At 35.8% G+C, this 23,124-nt stretch overlaps 1 protein-coding gene across 1 annotated transcript; it reads right to left on the reverse strand.

Moving 5' to 3' along the window:
* Positions 1-13,433: 13,433 nt before the first annotated feature.
* On the reverse strand, positions 13,434-16,835 carry LOC100672365 (olfactory receptor 4K15-like). The gene is made up of 2 exons (XM_023558769.2): positions 16,818-16,835; positions 13,434-14,372 (listed from the first exon to the last, which is right to left on the reverse strand). The coding sequence occupies exons 1-2, from the start codon at positions 16,833-16,835 to the stop codon at positions 13,434-13,436; spliced, it is 957 nt and encodes a 318-aa protein (XP_023414537.2).
* Between the last annotated feature and the right edge of the window lie 6,289 nt (positions 16,836-23,124).

The following is a 23,124-nucleotide window of genomic DNA, read 5'->3' on the forward strand; positions in this document are numbered from 1 at the left end:
ATAAATCTAGGTTGGTAGAAATGGTAAAATTCTCAAGAGATCGTATTTTAGAAAACTGTATTAGTTCTGACAGTTAACTGTTAAACCAAATGTAAGAGTATAACACTAGACTCATTTAAGAGCATGAACCTCTTCCATGGCCTGCTTATTGCATATAAGAAGCCAAAAATTTTCCTACATCTCTTGTATACAATAGTAGCCTCTCATATAGATTGATGTGATTGCAATCCACATAGGAAAGCACTCAAATAGAGAATCATTTCATGCAGTCTTATTTGCCATAACTTTCTGAGAAGCATTTTACTTGTCCACACTTTGCATGGTAGAATATTGTAGACTCTGGAACAATAAAGTTGACTCATAATAATTGTATAAAATGCACTAGCTACCATGATAAAAATGAAATTAGTCCTTATACGAGAACAATAAATGAGGGGATCCTGAAATATAACCACGTTATTTTATCACTTTATCCCAACCCCCAGTGCACCCAGTGTAAGTTATTTTCTTTCTTTCCATTTTTAAAGGAGCCTTAGTGACACAGTAGTTAAGTGCTTGGCTGCTAACAAAAAGGTTGACAGTTTGAGTCCACTAGTGGGACTGCGGGAGAAAGATGTGGCAGTCTACCCCCATTAAGATTACAGCCTTGGAAAGCCAATAGGGCAGCTCTGCTCTGGCCTATAGGGTTGCTATGAGTCTGACTTGACTGCAATGGGTTTGATTTTTTGGTTTTACTGAATTTCTAAACTAAAGTTGTTCTTGCTCTCATGTTCATGGATTAGTTATGTTATCAAGTTCACCTAATGAAAACACTTACTATATGAATATAATGTATATAAACTAAAAGAATGAGGTAAGTTTCTAGTAAATGGTGGATAACATTGTTAAATCTGCAAAAAAAAAAAAAAAAAATAGAAAAGAAACCTTGAGTTTTTGAGAGGCTGCTAGGTAGCAGTTAATGCGTTAGATGCTTGCATGTATGTTGTATAGAGTAATCCTCACACTGCATCTGTGCAGGCCACGTTATTTTTCCTGACCTGCAGAGGAGAAAACCTAAGATCAGAAAAGTTTACTAATCATAAGGCACTTAGACATCTAGCAAATGTTGCAAAATCTTGGTGGATATTTGAAATCATAGAATAAAAAAATACATTAACATTTATTAAACATTAACAAAGTGTCGGGCACTGTTGTTAGCACTTTACATATATTAATTCAGTCTTCTCATAACACTACATGGTAAATACACTCATTTATTCCATTTTTCAAAAAGAAATCAGAGTTCCAGATATAATAAGTAACTGGCCAAGAGTTACATAGCTGGAAGGTCATTGAACTAGTACTTGAGCCCAGACTAGGACTCCAGAACTAGCCTCTTCAGCACTACATTATATTGTTTCAGATCTGAATAACATAAAATCCACGCCACTTACATTATGCTACAATAGGCAAGCCCCTCAAGATATGCTCTCGATTCTAATCTTGACCCCTATCATAAGGCTTTGGTCCTTAAGGTAAACCAGGGCTTCACAGTCTCCACACTATTGCCATTTTGGGTCTCTGTTGTGAGGGGCTTCCCTGTGCACTGTAGGATGTTCAGCAGCATCTCTGGCTGAACATCCAATTGTGACAACTGAAAGTCTCTAGACATTGCCAAATGTCAACTAGGGGGCAAAATCACCCCCATTTGAGAACCACTGAATTAAGCCATCTTTAGGCTGCATTCGCCCAGTGATTATGAGCTAGGGTAAAATAAAGCTATAAACCAAAAGGTCTGCAGTTTGAATCCTCCAGCTGCTCTTTGGAAACCCTGTGGGGCAGTTCTATTCTGTCTTTATCGGGTTGTTATGAGTTGAGACGGACTCGAGAGCAAAGGAAATAGTATAGTCTCTTTCCTGCTATTGCTCTTTACAAGTAGACTTCCACTAAGGTCCTAGCTTCTAGGTTTTCTTTTTTTTTCATCTGTCCTTTCTCTGCCCTTCTCCTCCTCTTTTCTCTAATGTTATACCCCTATTTGTCTCTCTTCTTCTCTGTCTCTTCCTTGTTCTCTCTCTTAATCAGCCCTTCCATTCACTTCTGTCATCGATAATCATCTCTGTATGATGACCTCTAATTTTGCAGCACCATTCCTCACCATACACTCATCTTCCAAAGGTGTTTCTAACAGTTTTACAGATATGAAAACCACATAGGCATCTCAGACTACAGCTCACGATTTTTCTCCTTAACTCAGTTCTTTTTCTTTTAATTTTTCTTAGTCATTCTTCTGGATTGTAAATCTCAAAGTCATCTTAACCCGTCCTTTTTCCTGGACCTTACTCTTTCACTTGAAACATCTCTCCTTAAAACAAAAGATTAAAATCCTTAGCATGACAGCCAAGCATGTATGATTTGATTTCACCTGTGTCTTATTCTACTCTCTAGACAATATCAGACTATTCAGTATATATTAAGCTTGTGAACATTTCCCATTGCTTTTCTGGTGTTCTTTACAGATGAGCTATTTCAACTCACCAGTCATTTCCTCTAAAAAGCCTTCCCAGAGGTTTAAGATGAAATGTCTCTTTTTTATAATGTTTCTGTAACACTTTGCTTACACGTACATTCTGTCCCAAGGTAAGAGTTTTTGAGCAGATATCGCTCCCGAACCACACTGAGAGCTACTTGAACTCTCATGCTTCTGTATGTATCACTCACAGGATTTGGTATAGAGAAGTACACAGTGTATATTCTCAATAGATGTGTGTTAGTGTTAACTGAAATATATTTCACTTCAGATTTATCACTTATTCAACATTTCTTGCTTCTAATATTTCTATGCACAGAGACCTGTTCAAAGAAAGGCCTTGAACTCCACAAACCATAAAGCCATACACATAAAGTCCATCTCCACATGGGACAAAAATATTTCATCTCATTCATCTTATATTAATACAAACTCATGCATGAGTCATTAAAACCAGAGGAAATTAATCAAACCAGCAAATTCAAAGGGGATAAAATAATCCTTTTAGATTGAAGCATAGACAAAATAGTTTCTTTCTGACAAATATTTTGGCTACCAAGTTCTTAAAAAGTGATAAAACTATGAATGTAATACTTAAAGAATAAGAAATTTGCACTTTACTTTTATACGGTTAAATTCTTTCTGAAACATTCTGAAGTGCAGAGTTAGTCAATAAATCATCAATGCAAAGATGCTCCAAAAAAATTGCTTTTGATATGACAGGTAAGAGTTTTATAACGGATTTTACCAAGCAGAGTCTGTCATATTCCCCTCAAGAACTCTTCACATTGTTACATAATTTCTTGCCAATTCTATCAAGCATACTAAGACATATGGAACACTTCTCTTGATTTTCCTTCTTTTACTTCCCATAGATTTTTTTTTTCTACCATTTGCAAATATTCTCTAAAGCACAATGTAATAATTGAATAGAATAAGTAACTGTACACAGTCAATTTTTAAGATATATCTCAGCCAGGTGTATCCTACTTGATATGATACAAATCAGAGAAGGAAACTGAATTTTCCCCTTTATCTATTATAGGATTAACCTCTTCAGAGTAGTGATATTTATAGATACCTTCTTCTGTAGTAAAATTGGAAGAGTACCATGATTTTATTTAAGTGACCACTTGAAGCTCTTGAGAGTTAGCAATAGATAGCTAAGATTCATCTCCCAATGGGGGTTATTAATACCTTCCACCAGATATTCCCATGGGAACAAAGAAAGTAATATATCACATTGATGACAATTATAGTGAGGACTGTAAGACTATAGGAAAAAAAATGGTGAGTCATTTAGCCCTTGGACAATATGTGGAGTCATGTATCTTCTGTGAATTCTATACAATTAAACCAGCTACTCTAGAGAAAATGCATGGAAAAGTACATTCTTTTGTCCAAATGAGGAATGCTTTGATTTGGGAATGGAAGTGCATACTGTGTCCTTGCCACATGACCATGTGTTGATATGAGGGAAAGGTCAATTACTGAGAATTTAGGGGACGTAAGTTATTTCCAAGTGTATCATAACTAAGAATGGATTATTGAAGAAATCACTTTAATTTTCCTGAGCTTTGGTTTATTCTTGTGTAAAATGGTTTTTAATATGTCAAGTACACAAAAATTAAAAAGAACAATGAAATGAATATTCCTGTATTCAATATTTAACTTTGACAAATCTTAATATTTCATCATGTTTCCTCTATTTGCATCTTATGTAGCACCATAAATAATTTTTCCAGGGTTAACTCATAACCCGAATTTGGTATTTAACATTCCTATGATTTTTACAGTCTTACAAAATAAAGATATATCTACAGAAATATGAATAGTCTTGAGTTGTATGTTTGTATACTTTCAATGTAGTGATACCATCCTCTATGCATTCTTTCAACAACTTTCTATTTCCAGAACACCTAATTGTGCTCATGAGGAACCCATACATAGATCAACAGGCAGTTGTTTGGACAGAGCAAGGGGGACACTGCATGGTTTAAAGTAAGAAATGGTGTGGATCAGGGTTGTATCATTTCACCATACCTATTCAATCTGTATGCTGAGCAAATAATCTGAGATACTGGACTATATAAAGAAGAATAGGGCATCAGGATTGGAGGAAGACTCATTAACAACCTGCGTTATGCAGATGACACAACCTTGCTTGCTGAAAGTGAAGAGTACTGGAAGCACTTACTGATGAAGATCAAAGACCACAGCCTTCAGTATGAATTACACCTCAACATAAAGAAAATAAAAATCCTCACAACTGGACCAGTAAGCAACATCATGATAAGTGGAGAAAAGAAGGAAGTTGTCAAAAATTTAATTTTATTTGAATCCATAATCAACACCCACGGAAGCAGTGGTCAAGAAATCAAAAGATGCAGTGCATTGGGCAAATCTGCTGCAAAGGACCTCTTTAAAGTTTTAAAAAGCAAGGATGTCGTCTTGAAGGCTAAGGTGCACCTGACCCAAGCCATGGTATTTTCAATCATATCATATGCATGCAAAAGCTGGGCCATGAATAAGGAAATCCGAAGAAGAATTAACACCTTCTAACTGTGGTGTTGGCGAAGAATATTGAATATCCCATGGACTGTTGAAAGAATGAACACAACTGTCTTGGAAGAAGTACCATCAGAAAGCTTCTCAGAAGAAAGGATGGCGAGACCGTGTCTTACATATTTTGGACATGTTGTCAGGAGGGATCAGTCCCCGGAGAAGGATGTCATGCTTGGTAAAGTAGATGGTGAGTGGAAAAGAGGAAGACCCTCAAAGAGATGAATTGACACAGTGACTGCAACAATGGGCTCAAGCATAACAATGATTGTGAGGATGGAGCAGGACAAGGCAGTATTTCCTTCTGTGGTACATAGGGTCGCTATGAGTCGGAGCTGACTCAACCACACCTAACAACATTCCCACACAATAGTTTGTTTTGAATAGTTTTCTACAATAATACACATAATTTTAGTTCGTTCATTTTATTACTGTGGATTTGTCTCAAATACTTTTTCATTTGTCCATTTTTGGATGAATGGTCATTAGGTTGTTTTTGATCCTTGCTATTATGAACAACAGTATGATGACCATGTGTGTGAATGTGTCCTAATAATTGTGTGCTACAGGTTTTCCAGAGTGTATTCTTAGGAGAGGAATTCTTAGGTTATAAAGTATATTAATCTTCAACATTACTAAATTTTTTTCAGAATTACTCTGAAAAATGGTTTTACAAGTTTTTGCTTTGTTTCAGTTATCAATTTATTGCCTCTCAGATCCAAATACACCTTTCAACATATACTCTATGATGAACTTCTTTAAAATGAGCACAATCGCAAGCTTTCTCAGAAAACGTCATTAGAGGCACATGGCAGGAGGAAGATATACTCTAACTGTGTTTCCAAATGTCCTGAAATCAGTAGTGAACCCTAACCCTAGCTATGAGTCCAAAATGTGGTCTCTGGGAATTGCAGCCAACATCTGGTAACAATCTTTCTGCAGTCCTTTAGACACAGAAATCAAAGTTCCCATTCTGAAGGGTTTCTGCCCATACTACACCCAGACTCCCTCTTCTTTCCCACACCACTGATTATTGAACACCTCCCTGATCCCCCACCCCTATCCTACCTCTACTCCAGATGGTGGCTTATTGCTTGCCCAGCAGCTCTAGTTGAAATCCAACCTAGCCAGATCTTATCTGGCCGAATGAGCCACACCTCCAAGGAGGCTTGAACCTTTCCACCTTTGTGTTTTTCTGGGTATTCTCCCTCTACCCTAGGATAACGTTAACCCATTGTTATCAATTCAATTCCGACTCACAGCAACCCTATAGGATAGAGTAGAAATGCCCCAGGTTTCCAATGCTATAATCTTTACGGGTGCAGGCTATCACGTCTTTCTCCTGCAGAGCAGCTGGTGAATTTAAACCACCAGCCTTTTGGATAGTAGCCAAGCACTTAACCAATGAGTCACCACCAGGGCTCCTTTGGGGAAATGTTAGAGTTCCCTTACTTCTTATAATTATCATAGTTAATAATCATATAAATTTTCTTTTTAATCAGTGTGGTTTCTAGCTCCTTATTAGAACCAGAAGTGCTACACACTTCTACCAACTGTGAATAGAAGCTCCTGTTGTTATGCATGCTCACCAAAAAAAAAAAAGTCACATTCAAGTAGATTCTGACTCATTGTGACTCCACGTGTGTCAGAGTAGAACTGTGGCCCATAGAATTTTCCATGGCTGATTTTTCAGAAGTCGATTGCCAGGTCTTTCTTTGAGACACCACTAGTTGGACTGGAACTTCCAGCCTTACAGTTAGGGGCCTTTTGTGGATTAAATCTTTTCCCACTACACAATGTCTTTCTCTGTCTCTGGTAATTTTTTTTAAAAATTCTGCCATCTACTTTATCTGTTATCTGAAAGCCACTTTTGCTTTCTTTTAATTAATATTTGAGTGATATAACTTTTTCCGTCCTTTTTCTTTCATGCTTTCTATACTCTTGCACTTGAAATGAGTTTTTTTTTTTAATCCACACTGCCAATCTCTATCTTTTACAAAGTGTATTTTGACATTCATATTTAATGAAATTATCAATATGTTGGAGCTTACATCTGCCACTTTTTTTTTTTTATTTGTTCCTTCTGATGTTTTTCTATTTCTTTTTTCTTGCCCTCCTGCAGGTTAATTGGATATTTACTAAAATGTCTTTTTGGTTTAACTATAGGGTTTTGAATGTATTCCTTTGAACAGCACTTGTAGTGGTTACTCTGGAGATTACATTATATCCTCATAATTTGTTATATTTCACTTGTGTTGTCATTTTTCCAGTTTAAGGGAAGCATTCATATCTTAACTCCCTTTATGTGCCTTTACCCTCTACCATCAATAATTAAATTAAATACTTCCTCTACATACATTTCACATCCTCTACATACATTTCACATCACATTAGACAGTGTTATACTTTTTCTTCAACCATGATCTTCAAACATGATCTGGACAGCTCAAGAGGTAAGAGAAAGTCTATTGTGTTGTGCCTATATTTTTGCTTTCCATGTTCTTCCTTCCTTCTAGATGTTCCAAGGTTCCTTCTTTTATTGGTTCATTTCTGTTTATTCCTTCCTCTATTCTTTTAGGATCAGTCTGCTGGTGACAAACTATTTTTAGTTTTTCTTCATCTGATATGTCATCATTTTCTCTTCATTCATGAAGGATATATTTTTGGGGCATAGAATTCTGAGTTGACAGTCCTTTTCTTTCACTGCTTGAAACATGCTGTGGTGCTTCTTTCTGTCCAACATGGCCTCTGATGATAAAGCCACTGTCATTTGAATTGTTTTTTTCCTTGGAGATAAAGTATTTTTTCTCTTTTACTATTTTCAATGTTTTTTCCTATGTCTTTGCCCAGCCCAGTCTTTACTTATCAGAAATTTGGCCAGCACGTGTCTTGGTATGAATTTATTTGGGTTTATCCTGTTTGGGATTTGCTCAGAATCTGTGGATGTATGGCTTTTGCTAAATTTGAGAAGTTTTCAGCCATTATTTCAAGTGGTTTCAACTCCACCTTCGTTCTTTTGCCCTTCTGGGACTCTGATGACACAAATAGTAGTTCTTCTGTTATAGCCCGACGGTTTTCTGAAGTCTGCTCATTTTTGAAATATATATTTTTTAATTTTACAATAGTTTTAGATATACAGAGAAATAAATTTGAAAATAGTAACAAGTTCCTATATACCCACTCAGCTTTCTCTATTATTAATTTTTTTTTTTTATGGTAGACTTGTGACAACTCATAAACTAATATTGATGCATTATTTCTTGCTAATGTCTATACTTGTTTCAAATCTCCTGTTTAGGTAATATACTTTTTCTATTCCAGGATCCCATCCAGGGTGCCACATTGCATTTAGCAATCACGTCTCCTTGGGCTTTTCTTGGCTGTGAAAGTTTCTCAAGCGTTCTTTATTTTTGATGGTTTTAAGAGTTTTAAGTCATACTGGTTAGGTATTTTGTAAATTTCCCTCAATTGAGATTTGTCTAATTTTTTTTTTTCTCATGATTAGATATAGGTTATGGATTTCTGGAGGAAGACCACCAGAAAAAGAAGTCATTCTCATCACATGGTATGAAGGGTACATGTTAAGAACATAATTTGTCACTGTTGATGTTGACCTTGATTAGCTGGCTGAGATAGTGTTTGTCAATTTTCTCCATTGCTAGGCTAGTCTTTCTTCCTCCTTTCCGTACTTCACTCTTTGGAAGAAAGTCACTACGGAGAGCTCACACGTAAGGAGTGAGGAGTTATGCTCCTACTCCTTAAGGGTGGAGTGTTCTGTTCATTTATTTTTAGTCTATTTTCTCTCAGATTGTGTAATTTCTATTGATCTATGTTCAGTTCACTGTTCTTCAATTCCTCCATTCTGCTTTTAAACCCATCCCTTGATTCCTTTTTTTTTTGTTAAAACTAAAATTTCCATTTTGTTTTTCTATATATCTCTGATTTCTTTGTTGACACTTTCTATTCTTTTCTGAGGATTTTTATTTTTTTCATCTGTTTCAAGTGTGTTCATAGTTGCTCATTGAAGCATTGTCATGATGACTGGTTTAAAATATTTGCCAGATAATTCTAACATCTCTGTCACCTTGGAGTTGTCATCTATTGTCCTTTTTCATTAACTGGTGAAATTTCCTGGTTCTTTGTATGACTAGTGCTTTTTTTTTTTTTTTTCCTCGAAATCTAGACATCTTGAGTGTTATAAGACTGGACTTCATTTAAACCTTCTGTTTTAGCTAGGCTTTTTTTAAAAAAAAAAAAAAAACACTATTCTATCAGGGGAATGTTAAGATGCTGCCTTGTTACTGCAAGGTGGAATTACATGCCAGGTTTCCCATTCTGCCTGTACTGATACTCTAGAAGGGAGGCTCCTTGCTACTGCTGGATAGTAATGAGAGTTCTGACACTCCACTAGACCTCCACTGGTACCTCTTAAACTGGGAGTAGTAGGAGTGCCTTGTTACTGTGATATGGCCTCCACTGACCCCATGGGAGTGAAATCCCATCTCCCTGCTTTACTTTCTTTGACCCCCACCACATGGAATGGGGGAATTGGGGCTGGTTTGAAGTAGAATTCTAGGGTATCCACTTGGCCTTTGCTGGCATGAGTGGGGTTGGGGCCAAAGTTTTTTTTTTTTTTTTTTTTCCTGTGGTGCTTGGCTGAAGAAGAGTGCTTACTGTCTAAAAGTTTTTTGTATTGCTAGGGTGCCTCTTTCTTGGTTCTATGGATAGAAATACTAGTTCTTCCTCTTTTCCTTCTTTACTTCCTTCCTTCCTTCTTTCCTTTTCTTTCTTTCCCTTTCCTTTCCTTTCTTCCATTTCTTTCCATTCCCCTGCCTTCTTTCTTTTGCTCCCATCGACATTTCTGATTTTCTGGCTTCCTCACCTCCAAGTCTGGTATAGATGAGCAAAAAGAAAACCCAAGAATCTTACCACCAGTTCATTCCGTGAGTCCCTAGCCAGTCCGTATTCTTCTTTCCAATTCTTAGAGTATTACTATTTGTTTTATAGAGAATTCTCATGTTTTCAGTGGTACTTAGCAGAAGGAATATAGAAGATGAAAAAATAATCTTCCCAAGAGTATAAATCATCTGCTCTCTTTTTTTATTGATAGTGTTAGCTCATATTTATTCACTTAGAATATTTAACCATTTTAAACATAAAGAAAAAAAAATTCACTTCATAACTGTTATCCAATAGGCTTATTACTTACTCAGGTGGGGAAAAGCATGTTATTTAACCATTTATTCTCTCTGCTTACACTTTGTTAATTGTAGATAGGCTCTCCATGTGTTTTGTGAGTTTGAATGTGAACTCAAATTTAGTAGGTCTTCCTATGTCAAAATCCTGTTTGGCCAGTGTGAAGAGTATAGCCCACCAGACAGTTTTTTGTCCTTATTTTTACAAATTCTCCAAGAATTTCATTGACCCCTGGAATGAACTATATTTTATGTTGATATTTTCATATTAAAGCTCTTCTGACTCTGCAGAGATTATAGATTTAAACTCTGGATTTATGTAGGGGCAATCCTATGATTATACTTTCCAAGAGTAAAAAAAAAAATTCTATCCATAGGCCAGGCCAATTAGAATATATTCTTGGTCTTTTCCTTGTGCTGCTCAGAACACTTTTCTAAAACACACCCTCAGTGAAGGAGTAGGCTCTGAGGGTCTCAAGTACTTGGGATCTAATTCTAATTAACACTGTTGCAGGAAATAATTTCTCTCTAATGGACTGTATCCTTTCAATTACTTGAAATCACTTCTCATCACTGTTCTTCTCCCAAGGCTTCTACTCTTTCAGATGCCATGAGATCATTTGTTTGTTTTAAAGAATACTTCCAGAATTCATAGTTATTTTTATTGGAAGAATCCCCAATTACCTATATTTCAACACTGTCAGTAATAAAGTAAATCTTCTTCTAACTTTTTACTTGGATCCACAATCCACACCCATAGAAAAAGTAGTCAAGAAATCAAACAATGCATTGCATTGGGTAAATGTGCTGCAAAAGCCTCTTTAAAATGATAAAACACAAAGACGTCACTTTGAGGACTAAGGTGCACCTGACCCAAGCCATGGTGTTTTCAATCACCTCATATGCATATAAAAGCTGGATAATGAATGAAAAAGACCAAAGAAGAACTTATGACTTTGAATTGCAGTGTTGGTGAAGAATGTTGAATGTACCATGGACTGCCAGAAGAATTAACAAATCTTTCTTGGAAAAAAGTAGTCGGAATGCTCCTTAGAAGCAAGGATGGCAAGACTTCATCTCGCATACTTTGGAAATGTTATCAGGTGGGATAAGTCCCTAGAGAAGAACATCATGCTTAGCAAAGTAGGGGTCAGCAAAAGAGGAAGACCCTCAATGACATGGATTGAAACAGTGGCTGCAACAGTAGGCTCAAGCACAATTATGGGGATGGCACTGGACCGGTCAGTGTTTCGTTCTGTTGTAGGTAGGGTTGCTATGTGTCAGGCTCAATGGAACCCAACACTGGCAACTCATAGGTATCATGTGATGATCAATTGAGATAGTATATAAAGATACAATTTGTAAACCATGTAGAAAAAAAAAAATAGTGATCATCAAATATGTTTGGCTTTCTTATCATCATTATCATAATCATCATACGATACAGTCTTATATTAGTTTTTTTGTTTGTTTTCAAAAAGAATTGACAGGGCCTTGAAGAATGATGAAGTTATAAAGTACCAAAGTTAGGTAAACATTGTTTAAAGCGTATATGTTATTAAATTCTATTCCACACTACCACCTTTTCCACACTATTTCAAAAACATAACTTCCCTTTGGGGTATGGCTTTCTCCTTCAAACACTAGACATCAAAAGATCAAGATGATTGCCTCAAATAAGAATTTGATATCAGTAAAAATGATGACCGGTAAAAATTATGAATTAAATACTATCCTGAAACTTTAAAAGTATTACTTAATTATGTTACTTTACTTTTATGTTTTGTACATTTTCATATTTATGAAGTTAAATGGAAGAAGTATGAATTTGATAGAATTATTCATTTTATAGAAAAAGAAAAATATATTATTAAGAATAATTTTAGTCTGAATCAAATAATAATTATTTTATAAGGAAAAGATGGAGAGTCCCATTTTCTTGTTTTCTATGTTGATTTATTTTCAGTTTTTAAAGCAAATGTTATAAAAACAAAGAAAATGTGTATTAAAATATTTCAAACATAACAGTATTCACAATGGACAGTGAAAAACAGATTTTTTTCTTATAAAAAGTGAAAACAATGACCTTATATATTTTGAGAGCTTTCAAAAATGTGTATTCTCACTTATGTTTTATTGAGTGGTGTTATGGATTGAATTATGTCCCCCAAAAATCTGTGTCAACTTGGCTAGATCATGATTCCTAATATTGAGTGGTTGGCCTCCATTTTGTGATCTAATGTAATCATCTCATGTGTAGTAAATCCTAACCTCTATTGTGTTAATGAGGCAGGACTAGATGAAGTTGTATTAATGAGCCAGGACATTTCTACAAGATTAGACTCTGTCTTGATTCAATCTCTTTTGAGGTATGAAAAAAGACAGGTGAGCAGATAGAAGGGGGACTTTATGTCACCAAGAAAGAAGAGCCTGGAAAGCAGTGAATTCTTTGGACCCAGGGTCCTGGTAATGAGAAAATCATAGAACCAAGGGGAAGATTTTTGACAAGGACTTTCCCCCACAGGCAACAGAAAGAGAAAGCCTTCCCCTAGAGCCAGCAACCTGAATTTAGACTGATAGCCCCTCAAACCGTGAGAGAATACATTTCTGTTTGTTGAAGCCATCTGCTTGTGGTATTTCTGTTATAGCAGCGCTAGATTACTAAAACAGGTGATGTAGATTAGATAGCAAGACCTGGAGATTGGTAAACGAATACATAGAGCAAAGACATACAGTTAGCAGTGTTGTTGGAAAAAAACTCTATTTATATAGACACGGATATCCATTTTTCAGTGTAGTTCTTGAACCACTAACATTGAGTGGCAATTCAGAACTTCGATTTAATATGCTGAGACAAAGAAACATTAATGGGGGGACCAGATTTTGATATTTGTAACATGGTGAAATATGCTGCACTTACGTGGTTAGGTGCATGAATCTATTTGGTTTCTGAGTTCAGTTAATGAGTTCACCAAATTTATTCACTGTTTAGTCTTTAAGTTTGGATAGTTTGTAGTGAGAGTTCACATTGTATGAAATAACCATTACTAGATACAAGAAATTATCTCCATCTGTTTAACTTCATAGTTTGAATATAGTTTTAATAGCAAAGAATAAAGTGAGTCCCTTTACTATGGTTGTCATTATCACAAGGAAAAGGCAAGAAACCTTTAAGAACTTACCTGTCGCCTCCTCAGTTTCTGCATTGCTGACATTACCTCCTTATTTCTTAATGTGTAGATCAAGGGGTTTAATAGAGGGGTGAAAACAATATAAAATATTGAAAGAACTTTATCCACTGGGAAGTTGCTGAAAGGTGAGGCATAGATGAAGATGGTGGGCCCAAAGAAGAGGGTCACCACTGTGACATGGGCAGTCAGGGTAGCCCGAGCCTTGACCATCCCTGCTGAGGATTGACGTCGCAGGGTGACCAAGATGACCGTGTAGGAGATGAGCAAGAGCACAAATCCGCTCATAGCCATTAGACCACTGTCTGAAAGCATCAGTATCTCAAGTATATAGGTGTCAGTGCAGGCAAGTTTGATAACTAAGGGAAGGTCACAGAAAAAGCTGTCCACTTGATTTGGACCACAGAATGGAAGGTTTACTGTGAAGACCAACTGGCTTACTGAATGCAGGACCCCAATGAGCCAGGAGCCTACAACAAGGCCTGTACACTTGCGTACATTCATGATGGTTGCATAATGCAAAGGCCGACAAATGGCTACATATCTGTCATATGCCATGGCCACAAGGAGCATTGTTTCACCACCAGCAAAGGCATGCAGAAAGAATATCTGGGCCATGCAACCCTCAAAGGAGATGGTCTTGTGCTCCTTGAGGAAGTCAACAATCATTTTGGGAGTGGCAAAGGTGGATAGACACACATCGATAAAGGAGAGGTTGGTGAGCAGGAAGTACATGGGTGTGTGTAGAGCAGGTTCAGAGAGGACTGTTAGCACAATGAGGAGGTTTCCCAGCACAATGGATGAATAGAAAAGTGTGAAAAATGCAAAGTAGAAAAGTTGTAGCTCTCGAGGACCTGAAAGACTGTGCAACACAAATTCAGTCACTCTTGAGTTATTTCCTTGGTCCAGGATTTCAAGTTTCTCAGATCAGATCAGAAAATTACCTGTAAAGTGAAAAAGAAATGGAAATATCATAGGATTGTAGGAGTAAGTGAGTAAAGTCAAGTCTGGCATCAAATCTCACTCCATTTACTTATGTGCTATAGATCCTCACATTGTTGTTGTGTGCTATTGAGTAGAATCCGACACAATGGACCTTTAGGACAGAGCATAACTGCCCAAAGTGTTTCCTAGGCTGCAGTCTTTAAAAAAAGAAAAAAAAAAATTTTTTTTTTCTTTTTTTAAGGGAGTAGAATTCTAAGTTTTCCTCCCATGAACCCATTTGTGGTTCTGAATTGCCAACCTTTCAGTTAGCAGCTGAGTGCCTAACCCTTGCGTCACTAGGGCTCCTTTAGATCCTCATAAGCACGTAAATACACATTATCTGCAATCATTTCTTTTGTAGTGAATGTGTATGCTTGGCTTTCATCTCTACATCGCAGCATGACAGCTATATTCTAAAAATACAATTTTTAGATCTCATTGCCACCACTTTAAAATTCCTAGTAAATAGGACAATGACGCTCTAGAGTCAAACTGATAGTTTTTGAATTTTATCTCTTGTCATTTCCAGCAGCATGACCTTGGACAAGCTTATTAAGTTCTCTGTACCTCTGGTTTTGCATCTGTAAATCACAGAAATAATGATGGATGCCTCATAGAATTCTCTTAAGAATTAAAAGTTATATAAGGTGAAATATTTAGAATAGTGCCAGGCCCTTAGATATTAGGTACTATGCCTTTTTTCTATCTGTGAAGAATATATTTCCAGGTGCAAATTAACATGGTAGACAAAATATCAAAGTATTTTCTCATTCTAATTAACAGGATACTTCATGCACTCAAGTGGCATCTATTTATATTCGAGCATGTTAATATTTGAGTTGATATCATATTTTTATCATTCTTTTTTTAACGGGCAAATTTTTATTCTTTTTTGTGTCCCACATAACTCTTAGTTTTTCTGCATTTTTCTTCCTTCTTGTCTCTGATTTTTCCTCAAACAAAGTGGTTTCCGTGTATGTGTCTTCAATCTAATTGATTCTGTCTTACAGTGTTTCAAATTTGCCCCTGACACCTTCTATTGAGTTGCCCATTTCTGAAATTTTGTTGTTTATCTTTTGGATTTCTAGTTACTATTTTTGTACGATTTCTAATTGTTTAGTTATTTTGACATTTTTCTTGTATTTTTTTCTGAATTCTTCTGTTGCTTTGTGTTTTTCTTGACTTTGGCTACGTTTTCTTTGGTTTTGTCTGTGTTTTCCATGATTTATTCTGGTTTTTATTTATTTTTTATTACTCTAACTTTAGATGATGGTTTACAGAACAAACTAACTCCTCTTAAACAATCAGTACACATATTGTTTTGTGACATTGGTTACTAGCCCACTAACATATCAACACTCTCCCTTCTCAACCTTTGGTTCCCTATTACCAGCTTTCCTGTCCCCTCCTGTCTTCTAGTCCTTGCCCCTGGACTGGTATGCCCTTTTCATTCCATTTTGATTTATTGACCTTTCTAATTTTTGGCTGAAGGGTGAACCTCAGTAGTGACTTCATTATTGAGATGAAAGAGTGTCCAGGAGCCATACTCTCAGCCTTTATCCTGTCTCTGTCAGGACATTAAGTTTGGTCTTTTTTCTGAGTTAATTTATTAGGCATTCTTAATTTAGACTGTTCGTAAAGTCATGATGGCTCTTCCTTACCCAGTGACTCTGAATTTGAGTTAATTTAATATGTGATCTTCTGTATGAGGTACAAAAATGTCATATTTGCTGTTATGATCAACCTATCTTGCCTATAATTTACGTAAACGCATTTTATGATTCTGAAGGAAAGACTATATTTTGCCTTTTTTTATTTGTTTGTTTTTCAGAATATATGGCTGATAGATTATGTTCAATAACATTTGTAGATCTAAATGCATTTTTAATTTCCTATCAGTTAAGAGAGAAGTTTTTTTTTTTTTTTTTTTCCACTTTACAAGCTAATTATGTCTGTGTACTTTGGAGAAAACTCTAGAAAAAGCTGTTTCTTAAGAGTCTTAGAATTTTTTGAAAGAAAAATAAAAATAATTCTGTTTTGGTAAATTTTCGACTTTTAATTTAGTATGAAAATGAATTTACTAAGATAATTAGAAGAAACTAAACAGGACACAAGATAAAAGAATACCTGGATGCAACAACATATAGACCTTACCTTCAGAAATGTGGTTTCCAATTTTTTTCATTGCACTCACTCCTCTAATAGCAAAGGACTATGACCAGGTAAATTCATTTACCTGTAAATTATATACATATGCACTAAAATTTTACAAAAAACCAAAAAAAAAAAAAAAACAATATAAAACAGAATTGAAATTTATCAAATATATTTTATAAACATCAGGAGAACTACTACTAATTTTCTCACATTCAAGCAGCTCACCTGCTGGGATACATACATGCATCCTACTTTGCATTCTACTGATGAAGAAATGGAAGTGACTCATCTTCTGGAGAGAAATTTCAAAAAAGCCTGAAGTGAGAGAGTTAGGTCATTGCATGTAGCATTCTGTTTCTGGAAGAGAAGACAGGAAGTCATCGTCCAGCAGTGGGATGATTTGCCTAGGTTTCCTGAGTGATGCAAAATGTTAAGCCTAAAAGCTGGCAGTTTGAAGTCACCCAGAGGCTCCTAAGAAGACAAGCCTGACCATCTGCTTCCAAAGGGTCACAACCTTGAAAATCCTATGGATCAGTTCTGCTCTTCACCCATGGTGTCATCATGACTTGGAATTGACTGTCAACAGCAGCTGACAATAACAATAAAGATGCTTTCCCTCCCTGGTCAAAATAGTCAAGAGGGTAAAGTTTATCTATAGTTCCTTCTGTCTCTACTTTCCTTTGTTCACCAAAAAAGTCACTTAATTTCTCCCCTTGTCTCTGCTCCATTTTAGGATTCCAAGGTTATTAGGCCCCTTTCTCCAGACTGCTAGTGAAACCTGCAGTCTGACAAAGTAAATATTCTTAACTGTTCAAAACTCTGTTTATTTTCCTGGAGTGAAATAAAAGTGCTATAGGAGTCTGAAACTCATTTGCTAAAGTCACCTCCATAGAGATCTCTTTTTACTATCGCAACAGTATATATATACATAGAAAACCTTTTACAAGCCTATGCCAGTTTTAACACCGGTTATCTTCGGATGAGAGTCATTTTATTATGTATACATTTCTGTATTTCCTGAGGTATTTGTTTTTCTGCAATGAGCATGTATTATCTTTTTAATCAAGGGGCCCTGTTGGTGTAGTGGTTAAGCACTCAGCTGCTAATAGAAAGTTTGGCAGTTCAAATCCACCAGCTATTCTAAAGAATAAAAGACCTGGTGATCTGCTTCTGTAAATATTATAGACTAGGACACCCTATGGGGCAATTTTACCCTGTCCTATAATTTTTTTTTTTTTTTTTTTATAGTGTGGCTAGGATTCAGAACTGACTTGTGGGCATTCATCAGATTTAAAAAGAAAAAAAACAGTAAGGCTCTTTTGAATGATAATTTTTTAATTTAGAAAAATCAAGTAGGCAATATGATAAAATTAAAAATTATCTTTAATTAAAACACACACACATATATAACTATATATAAATATATAATTATTATCCCTGTGTGTTCTAATTAAAGGATATATACATATATATATCACTATAATACAGTACATATTGTTTTATAACCTAAAATTCAACAATTATGACAAATATTTATCCATGTCAATAGAGTACGTCACCCTCTAAAAATGTGTTTTTGATATTTTATTATATGGAAGTTTTTAATTTTCTTTATTATTATTATATAATAACCATATTTTTAGCTAAAACTTTATGGGCATACATAATTATTTAAGGCACGCCTACAACTAAGACCAGTTAATGACTATTATTCAAATTTACTTACCACAGACTGAGGCCAAAGAGGAAGAAATTGAAGGTTTTTACCAACTTCTACAGTCTGAAATTGATCAAACATGTAATCAAGATGCATTGATAATTACTGATGATTAGAATGTGAAAGTTGGAAAAAAAAGAAGAAGGATTGGTAGTTGGAAAATATGGCCTTGGTGATAGAAATAATGCCAGAGATAGCATGATTAAATTTTGCAAGATCAACAACTTCTGCATTGCAAATAACTTTTTTTCATCAACATAAATGGCTACTATACCCGTGGGTCTCCTCAGACGGAATACCCAGGAATCAAGTCAACTACTTCTATGGAAATAGACAACGGAAAAGCTCAATATCATTATTTAGAACAAGGCCAGGGGCTGACTGCCAATCAGACCATCAATTACCCATATGCAATTTCAAGACGAAACTGAAGACAGAACAAGCCCAAGAGAGCCAAAATATGACATTGAATATATCCCACCTGAATTTAGAGACCATCTCAAGAATAGATTTGATGGGTTGAACACTAATGACCGAAGACCAGACAAGTTGTGGAATGACATCAAGGACATCATACATGAAGAAAGCAAGAGGTCATTAAAAAGACAGGAGAGAAAGAAAAGACATAAATGGATGTGAGAAGAGACTCTGAACCTTGTTCATGAACGTCGAGTAGCTAAAGTAAAAGGAAAAAATGATGAAGTAGAAAAGCTGAACAGAAGATTTCAAAGGGTGCCTTGAAGAAGACAAAGTAAAATATTACAATAATGTGCAAAGACCTGGAGATAGAAAACCAAAAAGGAGGAACATGCTCAGTATTTCTCAAGCTGAAGGAACTGAAGAAAAAAACAAAGCCTTGTTGCAATACTGAAGGGTTCTAAGGGGGAAATATTAAACAATGCAAGAAGCACCAAAAGAAGATTGAAGGAATACACAGGGTCACTATGCCAAAAAAGAACTGGTCGATGTTCAATCATTTCAGGAAGTAACATACGGTCAGGAACCAATGATACTGAAGGAAGAAGTCCAAGCTACACTGAAGGCATTGGTGAAAAATAAGGCTCCAGGAACTAATGGAATACCAGCTGAGATGTTTCAACAAATGAATGCAGGGCTGAAAGTGCTCACTCCTCTATGCCAAGAAATTTGGAAGGTGGCTACTTGGCCAACTGACTGGAAGAGATTCATATCTATGTCTATTCACAAGAATGGTGATCCAACTGAATGCAGGAATTATCGAACAATGTCATTAATATCACATGCAAGCAAAATTTTGCTGAAGATCATTCAACAGTGGCTGCAGCAGCATATCTACAGGGAACTGCCAGAAATTCAAGCCAGATTTAGAAGAGGATGTGGAACCAGGGATATCATTGCTGATGTCAGATGGATCCTGGCTGAAAACAGAGAATACCAGAAGAATGTTTACTTGTGTTTTATTGACTATGCAAAGCATTCAACTGTGTGGATCATAACAAATTATGGATAACACTGTGGAAATGGGAATTCCAGAACACTTAATTGTGCTCATGAGGAATCTGTACTGAGATCAGGAGAGAGTTGTTCCAACAGAACAAGGGAATACTGCATGTTTCAAAGGCAGAAAAGGTGTGTGTCAGGGTTGTATCCTTTCACTGTACTTATTTATCTGTATGCTAAACAAATAATTAAAACACCTAGCCTATATGAAGAAGATTGGGGCATCAGAATTGGAAGAAAGCTCATTAACAACCTGAGTTATGCAAATGACACAACCTTGTTTGCTGAAAGTGAAGAGTACTGGAAGCACTTACTGATGAACATCAAAGACCACAGCCTTCAGTATGGATTACACCTCAACATAAAGAAAAGAAACATCCTCACAACTGGACCAATAGGCAACATCATATAAATGTAGAAACTATTGAGGTTGTCAAGGATTTCATTTTACATGGGTCCACAATCAACACCCATGGAAGGAGTCAAGAAATCAAAAGACGCATTGCATTGGGCAAATTGGCTGCAAGAGATCTCTTTAAAGTGCTAAAAAGCAAAGATTTCACCTTGAGGAGGGTGTGCCTGACCCAAGTCATGGTGTTTTCAATCGCCTCATATGCATGTGAAAGCTGGACAATGAATAAGGAAGACGGAAGAAGAATTGACACCTTTGAATTGTAATGTTGGCAAAGAATATTGAATATACCATGGACTGCCGAAAGAACTAACAAATCTGTCTTGGAAGAAGTACAACCAGAGTGCTCCTGGAAGCAAGGATGGCAAGGGTGCGTCTCACATACTTTAGTCATGTTGTCAAGAGGGATCAGTCCCTGGAAAAAGTCATCATGCTTGGTAAAGGGTCAGCAAAAAATAGGAAGACCCTCGATGAGATGGCTTGACACAGTTCCTGCAAAGATGGGCTCAAGTACAGCAGCAATTGCAAGGATGGTGCAGGACTGTGCAGTGTTTTGTTCTGTAGTACATAGGGTCGCTGTAAGTCAGAACTGACTGGACGGCAAGTAACAACAACACAACAGCATACGTATACACTTCAAAAACTTTATGTTCATTATGCCACAACTCTTCACACTAAATTGATGTATGAGAATGCCCACAGTTCATCTCTCCCTTTCTTGGCAAGGCAGTGTGTCACACTTTTTATCTTTACTTATTTGCTACATGAAAGTGCATCTGATTGATATTTCCATGCATTTAGTGATTACTAATGGGGTTGTCCACTTATTCATTCATGAACTTACTTATTCATGAATTGGCCATTTGTATTTTCTTCTCCTCAATTGCCTGTCCCTGTCCTTTGACCATTTTTCTATTGGGCTTTCCATCTTCTTATTATTTACTTATAAAGACACTTTACCTATTAAGGTATTCCACAAACATTTTAATTTACTATTTTTCCTTTAATTTTATTTATGTCAAATTTTCTATAAAATCATTTAAAATGTTTTTTTAGAATTAAGATTATTTTCATAAATGGTTTCTGCCTTTGTTGTTCAGCTTAAAAAGCCTTTGCCTACCAATGTAGTTTCATTATTTAAAAAAGTGTAGTGAAAAGGTTTATAAATTAATAGATTCAGTTTTTCAAATAGCCTTTAAAACAATGGTGGCTATGGGAAAATTATATTGAGTGAGTTGTTAATAGTGAAAGTTTGAGAGGCCACATCTTCAAATTTTACCTTTCCTGGACAAATGAGAGTGCCAGTGTTAGGTGAGGTTGATTATGAAGGATGCCATTTCTATGGTAATAAAAGCCTTATGTATGCTAAAACAAATAAAATTCTCTCATAAAAATTACAAGTACCAGCGAAGAGTTGAATGAGTATAAGGAATGAGGTTTTCAGCAGGCCTCTGAAATCATTCCACAAATTTCCAACTATTTTATCTAGCTGGTACTTTTGCCTAGTATCAGGCTAAGGAGCCTTACAACTAGGCTGGTCTCTCTTGCATGTCCCTTGTAATTGGTCATATGTTATGTTTAACTTTAATCTCCTAAAGTAAACCAAGCCTCAATACAAAAAAAGTTACCAAAGAAAGATTTTTTTTTTACTCATTTAGTTGCTATTTATTTTAAAATAAGGAAGCTGAAATTATGACCTCTCAGCCTGATTGAATTTCATTCTAAACTCCAGAAGCAACACAATCAAGCTTCTTTTCTCACCACAGTTAAGCCTGTGCCTTACAAAGAGCCTGCTTATAAAAGCTCAAAAACGTTACCAAATTACTGAATAGATTCATAAATAATAATATGGATGATTATATGCAGGGATGAATGAATACAACACAGTTGTAGTAGGCAGAATAATGATTGATGAAATACAAATTGTTACCTTATCTTTCTGTCCTTGTTTATAAAAATCCATCACCATCCAGTCCACTCTGACTCATAGGAACCCTCTAGGACAGAGTTAGACTGCCCCAAAAGGTTTGAGGAAGCAGACTGCTATACCTTTCTCTTGCTGAGCTTCTGTTGTGTTCAAACCATTGACCTGTTGGTTAACAGCTAAGCACTTAACTACTATGCCTCTAGGGCTCCTTCCTTGTTTGTACACAAAAGAAGCCAAGCCACAGAGTAAGGGAGTCATAAGTAATTATTTGGGTTTTTTGAACCCCAAGACATGAAAAATTTCAAAAAAGGCAGCTCACATTCTGTCTATCATCTTGAAATCATGACTATGCTAAAGGGCAACTGATTTTTAAAAAGAAATGAAAGAAAGGAGGGAGGGAAGGAAGAAGGAAGGAAAGACATCTTCAGAATGATTGATTATATTTCTCCATCATAATTACACTAATTTACTAGACAGCACTGGGTCTGGAACTAGCATTGGTAAAGTCTTCTAAGCAATATGATAAAGCTCTCCATAGGAATCATTTTTCTTAACATTCACCAATATATTCTTCCTATTTTATAGCTGATAATGTAAAAACAGAAACAGACATTGAAAATCAGAAGGCGATATTATTCAGAGCTATTTGCTTATGAATCAATTTTAAAAGAATAGCTTTGAATACAAAAAAATTATTGCATGACATGAATTTTGATAGAATCTCGTATATAATAAGAAACAAGAGACTATTTTAACATAAACAGAACTTCTGGATCACTAGGTACTGTAAGTCTTAAGATAGGCATATATGCTAAGGGTACAGAACTACAAACCAGAAATCTAATCTTAATCCAAATCTCTATCATTGACTATTTAATTTTGAGTAATGCCATATGCTGTACATCCTTTAAATTTAATGGGAATCTTATGGAAAATCATATGGCCCAAAATCATTATAGAATTTAAAAAAATAATAATAAAATAAATAAACCCTTAA

This window comes from Loxodonta africana, chromosome 10 (genome assembly GCF_030014295.1).
Source record: "Loxodonta africana isolate mLoxAfr1 chromosome 10, mLoxAfr1.hap2, whole genome shotgun sequence".
Classification (NCBI taxonomy): Eukaryota; Metazoa; Chordata; class Mammalia; order Proboscidea; family Elephantidae; genus Loxodonta; species Loxodonta africana.